A 10,380-nucleotide genomic window follows, 5' to 3' on the forward strand; every position below is an offset into this window, starting at 1 on the left:
TCTTTTCCAAAGATCCCACATCTCTCCATCAGACCTGGTTCAGAATTACCAAATTCATGTTCAGTCCCTTGACACTTTGTAGGCCTTATCGCCCTCTTATCATTTCTGAAGATCCCATGTCGCTATTAGACTTGGATCTAAAGTTATGCCATTTATGTTCATGGTCAGAAGGTCACTGGAGTCCTTTGACCTTGATACTAGTTTGTATACTCTGTCATTCTCTTTTCATTTCCCAGGACTCTTCATATTTGTCAAGTCATATCTGTTGAATTTTGGAACAACAGTTCTATGTTAGAACCCATCCCCATTTGATCCACCCCACCCCAAAAATGTATCCCAACCCCCCTCAATCTGATGACAAAACCTTTTCTGCACAACTAGATACATGGCCTATCACATTCTTGAAAATCCAATACTTTCATCAACAGGTTACAGAGAACAGCTGTGGACATTTTAGGCGCGAGAAAGAAGCAGAAGAATAATGAGAGCCAAGCAAAAACGCCCAAGTCTCCAAACTTTGTTTGGGAAACTTAATAAATACACAATTACCACAAATCACTTTCAAGATTTTAATATTGCTATCTCAAATAGAAATATCAAAATTATATACATGCACAAATAGTACAATCAATTTTATTAAAAGATTACATTACCATTCAATGTGCAAAGATTTCAATTTAATTCTTTAATCTTTCTAAGAAACGAGGCCCAAAGGCCTTAACGGTCATCTGAGTATTGGTTAAAAGTATCACTAATTCCAAAGGCTATGAAATCTATCAAAATTTCCCTTTTCTGTATATCTAAGCTAAATTCTAATATTTCTAAAACACAAACGCCACCAAAAATGCCCATACTGGTGGCAGACGACATAATATACATGTACTTAATATTTTACACTATAGGACTATTTTGAAACCGCCCTAGACAGAACCCTGAAGTTGGTAAATTAAAAATTTTGGTACACCCAGCTTTCCCTTTCCTTAATGTGCATTTAGTTTTTATACAGTATCAACAAAATTAAGAAGTCTTTCAACTGATAAAGACAATATTCATTACAATAATTCTGGCCCCACCCTGGAACCAAAACCGCAACCCCTAGGATCATGAATTCTTGATTTAAAGTTATGGCTATGGTTAAAGATTTTCAAACCTAGGTTAAACTCCAAGGGCAAGGTCATAACGTCAAATTTTTGCAACCTATAAAAAGGTTCTGTCAAAAGGTATAGGCAAGTGAAATATGAAAGCATTATCACCAACCATTCAAAAATTATGACCAAGGTTGAAGTTTTTCAAAAACAAAAGGTCAAAATTTAGTACCAAAAGAAAGGTATTGTTACAAGGAGTACACATGTGGAATATGAAAGCCCTATCACCATCCATACAAAAGTTATGGCCAAGGTTACAGTTTCTACGGACAAACAGACTAAAAACTATATGCCCAAGAATCTCCGATTATAAAAAGTATTTTCATTACCAAATTTTCTAAAATGGTACATTATGAAAGGGGCCATTGTGATTATATTTCTAACCAAATATGAAACATATTCTTCTAATCATACATAATCCTATCTTTCAATAACAAACTGATTTAGTCTGTACACAATTCAACAGCACTGATTATTCTGTATATATAATCAATGTATGCTGGATACAAATACACTGTACTGTTTTTACAAATATGATACACATTGGATTCTGTACAAAATACAGGTATACGAAAAGATGGGCTTAAAACTTTGACAAAAACAAAATATATATCTATATAAAACTTGGATCATTTTACATTGTTAATTGGCAAACAAGAACAATAGGTACAAATATGCCTACAAAACTTGGAGCAGTGAATATAACACTTTTGTTATCTGTGCAGCTACTTAATGAAAATTATTTATGAGACGTATTTGATTCTTAATGAAATCTACATGAATATGAAAATCAACCTGACAATTCTATCCAAGCTGTACAAGGGGTGGGATGCTGGTAATTTTTCACCTGTATTGACATACTTGTTATTAACAGAAAATATCTGAAATTGGACAAACATGCAAATGCAAGCTTGAGTCTGGATTCAATTGCTATAATATGAACATCTGTGCTTTTGTGCATTTACAACAACAAAATTACTACAAAACATAATCAAGAATGAAAAAAAAAAAAAGAACATTAAAAGATTTAGTTTTATATACAAATGAGGTAATTTTCAGCAAAGTCAGGTATTTCATCGATGCCTAAACAGATGCAGAACTCCTCTGATGAATGTGGAATCTTTCCCTCATGTATTTTCAGCAGCAGGATAATGGTACAGGTAGTAACTCTTTGATGTTGCATAATTTTTTTTAAAACAAGACTTGGAAGAACTAATATAGGAGACATTTCACGATGAACAACCCAAACAGAAAACTCTCTCAAAACTTTCATCATAGCTGAAAAGATAAAAAAAAACAACATAGTTGTAGGTTCATCCAATACCGATGCAGTTTAAATAAAATGCTGACTTTATTTCAACGACCTTAATTTGTTCTGAAGATATATTTTATGAATATCAATATTCGATGATGACGAAAATTCTTGCCACATTTTCATCCATAATTTTAAAGAGTTCCAGTAAGTAATTACATTTAAACAATAATCAGGTTAGCCACAATGAATCTCATATATTTGCAGTTTCTTCGTCTTTTATATTAATGTTAATAATTTTGATCGCAGTGAACCATTAGATGTTTATAATTGCTGTATTTACACACCCAGAGATGACTGCACACATCATACATTATATTTACTGTACAATATAACTTTGGACAATTTCCAAGGACTTTTCAGTACGGTACATTTTTAATGAATTTTCAAGAGCAACTCCATTATTGAAAGTGTCTATCTACAAGAAACTTTATATCAAATGAATTAACAGGAGCCGGCTACTCACTTTATTACAGAACAAAGCTGGCAGAAGTTCCTCTGACAATAGCAGCACTGTAATGACTGCTCTCGGCTCAATGCTTTCTCACAGAAATTACAACGCTCGTCTGAGGGCAATCGTCTCCTTTCAACAGCTTTCTTACCTAAAAATGATCAGGAAAATGTAGAGAACTATCCACACCCTATCTTATATTGTCATGGAAATATTGAGGACTAATACATTTCAAACTATAACTAATTTACAAGAAATTCATATTCACATTCTGTACTAATGTTAAATGTTCTGAGAGAAAATAGAGAATATACTTTGTGATATCTCTCTCTATGCATGCTTTTTATCTGATACATGAGAATAAACTTTGTGATATCTCTCTCTATGCATGCTTTTTATCTGATACATGAGAATAAACTTTGTGATATCTCTCTCTATGTGATATCTCTCTCTATGTGATATCTCTCTCTATGCATGCTTTTTATCTGATACATGAAAACACTTTACCCTTTGAAAATTCGAATGAACTAGAATTGTGTAGCCCAAATGCAGTGGGCTGGCTGGTATCCATATCATCACTGTTTGCTTTACTCAATGCTGATGGAACTGTCAGCTGACCTTCATGGTCAATCACCAGCTGACCAGGAACCTGTGATGTGGTCTCCATGGCATTATAGTTGGTGATAAATGGTAGATTACTGTTGGCATCAGCAGTCACTGTGTCAGGATTATATAAAGTTTGAACTCCACTGTAAAGCTTATTTCTCGTCCTCTCTGCAAAAAATAAAAACAAAGGTATATTATCTCCATCAAAGCATTACATGTATCTGTAAGCAAGATTACACCAACTAGATGTGTCACAGTGACAGCCACACAAATGCCCCTACCATAGGGCTCTAACTCTGCCAAAATTTATCCAAGTGGACCCATACAAGGAGTGTATATTTTCAGGATATATCAGGATGTCTCTACCTCCAAAAATTCAATTCAAAATATTCATGTATGACTGAGATGATGATGAGAGGAAAGTGGGAATTGTTTGAATTTCTAAGTCCAATAGGCATAACTCTGAAAAAAAAAACATACTGTTATTAACAGTTAATCATATTTTATTTGCGAGAACATTATTTACACGCAACTTCATGAGACTAGTCATTTGCAAAAATTTAGTTCTCGCAAATAAGCTCTTACACATTGAAGACATACCCAAGAAATAATGATTCATGAAAGTTGTGTCTTGTGAATAATTACATCATTATATCCACACAAAAACAAGGTCTCACAAAATAAAAGTGATCTACAATAGTAATTTGACCTGCACATTCTCATGATACGAAGTACAATTTCACTATCGAAATAGCGATTACAAGCTCTCAATTATTTCATATGAATTTGTATGTGTGTGTGTTTTCTGGAGTAATAGCAAGCACATTGAGCCAGCAAGCACTAATGACAAAGTGCATGAAAAAGTCCATACTGAAGCTGTATATTTGTCTAGAAATTATTTTTTGGTCACCAAAGCCAGATGTCCATCAGTAAAAATGGCAGAGATCTCACAAAGTCATACCTTGGTCTAAGATTGTGAATTTCACGTGGATTATCATCCTAAGTCTTGTGGTCCCCTAGCTCCAAAATATAGTGCAACATTAGGCCTAATGTTTTACAAAATGCAATGTTCATGAAAGACTGGGTAAGACGATGAATGATGTCATGTCTACGTTTTGATTTCACAATACAACTGTGGCGGTGGTGGATCTAAATCAAGAGTTTATTTTATGCAATAGAAAATAGAAGCCTTTGTTTTATCCACATCTAAAAATAATAACTGCTCAAATCTATTTCCCTGGCATATCCGGTAATGCAAACCATAGCTCCCCCCTCCAATGATATCCAACCATGCCACTTGCTGTTCATGACTGAAAAATTCATTAATTAATTCTAGGCTTGTGAATAAATCTCCATGTATCCTTACAACAACAATAGGGAGGGCTCAAATATGTAGCAATTTACTTAATAATTATAATCATAATGTTGAAATATCTAATCATTGTGTTAAAACTAAGATTCTATACAATATTATAATATTGTTCTAATTTTGTCATTGCTACATGGGGATTATATAAATTTTCAGAATAATTACCTTCTTGCCATTAGATAGGGAGTTTTTTGAAGATTTTATCATCCTAATGTGCAATTTTCATTACACTTCATATAATTTTCCGGACCCCCCCCCCCTTTTTAAAAAATTAGATGGGTGCGCATAAAGAAGGGGGGGCTAAAAGGAGAGAAAAATTCTGGATCTGTGCATGTATGAGTAATATTATTGGATTTTTCCAATTTACTTAATTAATATTTCATCTACAGGAATGCATATATATATATCTAATGTAGTATTTGAATTATCATTATATTGATATATGTATTTTTATGCCCCCAGGCAGTGCTGTTCACTCAGTTTTATAAACTTGAAAGGTTTGCAAAAATACTTGAAGAACAGTTTTGAGCATTTTTATCACACAATTAGTGACTTTGAAAGATTGAGAGTAGAAATAAGGAAAGTAGAGGCAGTCTATAGCATACAATTCTGCAGACTGGCCTCAAGACCATACACTGAGAATAGACTTAAGCCTAAACTTCAAATCCAGCTAACTTTTGAAATAATTTTCTCAAAACAATTAAAATTTTCAGAATATATCGTCGACTGACCAGTTTCGGTCACTTTAGTGATAATCCGCAATTTTCTCATTAATCACTTGGATTAAATAAATAAATTACACACCTAGCTTTAAAGTAATTAAAGTCCTTTACTTTCATCCAAAAATTCCAAATTCATTGGTACATTAATTGAATATATTTTCGTAACAAAACACATGTCACTTTATGGTCCTAAAATGTTGACGTCACCTATTTTGGTGACCATTGTTAATATAGGTTTACCAAAAGTTTGTAACAGTTAAAACGTATATACAGGAGGAATGTGCAACTAAATGTAAACGAATATAATAACATAGCGTAGAATTCTAAACTTTGGTATACTTTATATCAATTTGAAGGTTTGCTTGAAAAAGTAATAAGTAATTGGCTTATTTTTGGGGTGCTCGTGTTGATTGTTTGCATACTCTCCTTCTAGTAGTTCATTTTCGGAAAAAAATTGAACAGGTCTCGCGCTGCCCATCGCATTTTGCGATTTTTCAGGGGAAAATGCGACACAAATTCTGGAAATGCAACACGGACATTTCATATTTTAGAAATCGTGGCGCCATCTTGGATTTCAGCTGTTGGCATCCAAACAGCATCAGGGCTGTTTTACCTGTGCAGAATGTGGATACCCTGTCACATGGGAACAATAGATGTAGGGGTGTCTTGTTTATTTAGCAGTTTACACAAGACAAAAGGTTGATCCTCTGTGTGCAGGTATGTGTGAATGAAATTAACTTTACATGTGCCTACATATCATAATGAAAACAAGAGGTACTGTGAGCAATGCTCACTAAGAATACCCCCCGCTTACCCCAATCTCCCAAAGGGTGTAGGTAATAGGTAAAACTTCAGTATTATGATCCAAAAGGTATCTAGGAACACAGCATCTCCATGCGATGAAAAAAGCCATTACAGAATTTAAATGGAAACCATATTGCTACTTCGATGTCCAGTGCGCATGACCTTTGACCTTTTGACCCCAAAATCAATAGGGAACATCTTCATCCCATGGGTAGTCCATATGTATGATATGGTGACTGTAGGTGGAAAGGATAACGCTTTAGAGCCCGGAAACCATATTGCTACTTCGATGTCCAGTGTGCTTGACCTTTGACCTTTTGACCCCAAAATCGATAGGGAACATCTTCATCCCATGGGTAGTCCATATGTTTGATATGGTGACTGTAGGTGGAAAGGATAACGCTTTAGAGCCCGGAAACCATATTACTACTTCGATGTCCAGTGCGCTTGACCTTTGGACCCCAAAATCGATAGGGAACATCTTCATCCCATGGGTAGTCCATATATATGATATGGTGACGGTAGGTGGAAAGGATAATGCTTTACAGTCCGGAAACCATTGCGTCTACAGACGGACGGACAGACGGACGGACAACCCGATTCCAGTATACCCCACCCCCACCCCCCCCCACAATTTGTTGCGGGGGGTATAATAAAGTATTCTGTGTAGCTTACTGGGGAGCTACCGGTTTTAGACTGGGAGGAATAAAAAGCGTGTGATTATGCACACAAGCTAGTAAATGGAAGATACTTCCGTGTCAATAAAAACATATAAAATTTAATTTGTCGGTACAAAAACAATTTCATCTAGAAAATTAAACTAGGCCTATCGAATGTTCAGCTACATTTTCTAATCCATTTGACGGTAGTATAGTTTATAAATGGGGGAATGTTGGGGAAATTGTATCATTCTTTAGGTCATTGGTTTGATCTATATGGAAAATGGCCATGAGGAAACGCAAAATTGTAGGTTTTTCTGAAATTGCTATGCTGTCATCTTTTGACTTCACATTATCTTAAGCCATTTAAAACTTTATTTCAGACTTTCTGAGTTCCCTTCTCTACAACATGATGATATTCACTAAAGGACCGCCTTGTCATTCAAGATGAAATCAGTGAATTCTTTGAAGAATGTGATGTTGTGAAACATGTATTACATTAATCTTCAGTATCTTTGTCATCAGTGACTTTTTATAGACTGCAAATTTAATGTTAATGATGAGTATTATATGTCATTTGCACTACTAACATGATTAATAAACATGCATATAGAATCTCATTTATTGTCTTTATTCAATGTAGCCAGTTAGGCTATGAAATACTCCCAATTTTTTTCCTGGTATGAAATAGAATTGAATCAACTTAGCCAACAACAATATTTAAAAATAAAACCATGAATGTGCTGCAATGTCATCTAGACTGACTGATAAGCAATCTGCTGAAATACAATTTTCACACTATCATAATAATAGTGATTTATGATAAAAGCTGAACAAAGCTATGTTGTAAGAATAATCAGAGACATATATATGATATGCTGTATATGCCCTCTTGAATAATATACATGAAATAGGTCTACAAGTAAACAGTATGAGTCGATGCACGCGCACCAGGTTGCAACACAAAATTTTGGTCCAGTGTGAGCCCTGATTGAAGACGTACTCTATATATGTTTGCAAACACTACAGCGAAATTGATGACGCAATCTACACCCAGAAACGACAACGCGAACACGTAAACAAAAGGTCACCGATTCTGGTCAGTCACCGAAATAGGGCAGTTAATGATATTTACATTTGATTATTTTTATAAACCTGCAGTTCTTTCAGCATTTATACTAAATAACTCTTGAGATATAAGATGCAAGTAAATCAAAATTTTGACTTGAGACTATTCTCAGTGTATGGTCTTGAGGCCTGAACAAGCAATCTAAGATTAAGCATGTCACAGTGAAGGCAATAGAAATGTAATAAACATACATGCAGTATATACATTTTTCAACCAAATTCATGTGATCTAAGTCTAGCAAGAACCTAATACACGACTTGAAATGTTCATAATTTAACATAAAACCATGAGAAAGGGCTAAAACAGGCTGTCTCTGCTGCCCCAATCTCAAGGCCATTCATGTAAATGCTTAAATGGTACACAAACATTGTTTAAATTGAACCTGAACAAAACCATGGACATTACATAATAGATATGTAGCTGCGCGCTCGCTCATACGGTAACACTGTCAGCATATCGATCTATTCCTTTCCTTTGATTGCCATCTCAGGCATCTGACCTAAGCCAACACTGACATCGAAGGCGATCTCATTTACCTCAACAAGTAAAAATCGCTTACCATAAATAGCTTTAAGATTCTGCTCTCCACTAATCCCAGCATTTAACTCCTTGTTGCCTATGTGAGTTTTCAGCTGAAGAGGTGACCCGTCACCAAATGGGTTTCGTCTTTTTGGCATTTTTAAGAGCTTTGTTTACTTGTAAAAAGTTTCGCGGGGTATATTACTGCTTCCGGTAAACTTAAGTTTCTTACCCATATCGGATTGAGTTTTCCGGATAAAGGGCTGTCGTATGATATTTTATATAATTTATGAGATATCTTCTACTTATAGTAAGATATTTAATGAATTTTGTAAGATATCTCATATGATTTACAATTTATAAGATATTTCATAAAATATATAATATCTTATAAAAAATATATAAAATATATGAGATATCATATTTTTCTTCTTTTATAAAAGATATCTTATAAACATATAAGACATCTCATAAACTTTATAAGATATCTTTTATATTTATGAGACATCTTTAAAGAGGAATGAATGTAAAAACAGCATGCCATATAACCATAATCTCATAAAGTTTATGAGATAATATGTACATGACTAGATCACTTTCTTTTATTATATATATATCTTATAATTTAAAAAGTTATTATATAAAAGTTATAAGATATCTTATAAAGTTTATAAGATATCTTATAAAAATTCATTTATGAGATATCTTATAAGATATATTAAGGATATATAAAGTTTGATATTTTACAAAACATTATAAAATATCGTGTAATTTTATAAGATATCTTAATATAAAGAAAAAATAGAAGATATCTCATATCTTTGATAAGATATCTTATAAAGGATATTATTAACATATCTCATAAACTTTCAAAGATATCTTATAACTTTAATAAGATATACATGCATGCATGTATCTTATAAAATTTATGAGATATCTTTATAAAGAGGAATAAATGTAAAAACACCATGCCATAAGTTGTGCCTGTCAAATAAAATGGCCTTTTCCTTCAAATGAAGAAAAGAAAACGTCGTATGACATTGACGATTGTTAGCTATGCATGATTCAGAAGAGAAAGTTTCAAAGATTTGCTTATACGTTTACATTTTTCAAATAACTCTGCTCAGAGTTACAGAAAAATGAAAGCACTGTTCACCAAACAATAAAAATTAAATGTCACAAAAGTGATAATTATAATGCTACATACTCATTAATTATGGTTAATTGACTCAGTTTCATACACGGGCACTGGAAGTTAATGTAAATATATAGTATGCACATACTATATATTTACATTAACTTCCAGTCGAAAACCATGCACGGCTGGAATGTACGTACGCTCCTCTTTCCTTTCTGAAAGGGGAGCTATAGAGGGCAGATGATCATATGCAGCCGTGGCTTGTGATAATGATTCCTATGCTGCTAAAGGAAACTATTGACAAGTAAATTAATGTTACAGGGGTTTCAACAGTCTCATTTAAAGTCACCATTTTGCAAATTCTATCAGGGGTATAGCTAATTAAATGTTCAATTCTTTAAATGACCATAACTTTTTTTCTACAGAATCCTTTAAGACTTAAATTAGGTTATAAATTAATGTTATCTTAATATTCTTAACTCACGTCTATAGCCAAAATTACTTTCCAGTACGTGCATGTACGTGT

At 33.6% G+C, this 10,380-nt stretch overlaps 1 protein-coding gene across 2 annotated transcripts; it reads right to left on the minus strand.

The window, feature by feature from the left end:
- Nucleotides 1-555: 555 nt before the first annotated feature.
- LOC125650296 (apoptosis regulatory protein Siva-like) lies at nt 556-8,937 on the minus strand. Of its 2 annotated transcripts, none has more exons than XM_048878475.2 (4): nt 8,757-8,937; nt 3,416-3,682; nt 2,924-3,059; nt 556-2,423 (listed from the first exon to the last, which is right to left on the minus strand). In XM_048878475.2, the coding sequence occupies exons 1-4, from the start codon at nt 8,872-8,874 to the stop codon at nt 2,375-2,377; spliced, it is 570 nt and encodes a 189-aa protein (XP_048734432.1). In that variant the 5' UTR covers nt 8,875-8,937; the 3' UTR covers nt 556-2,374. The 2 variants fall into 2 exon arrangements, with proteins under 2 accessions (XP_048734432.1, XP_048734431.2); XM_048878474.2 differs by lacking the exon at nt 8,757-8,937 and adding an exon at nt 4,476-5,117.
- Nucleotides 8,938-10,380: the final 1,443 nt, after the last annotated feature.

The sequence above is a fragment of the Ostrea edulis genome, chromosome 5, assembly GCF_947568905.1.
Source record: "Ostrea edulis chromosome 5, xbOstEdul1.1, whole genome shotgun sequence".
Taxonomy (NCBI): domain Eukaryota; kingdom Metazoa; phylum Mollusca; class Bivalvia; order Ostreida; family Ostreidae; genus Ostrea; species Ostrea edulis.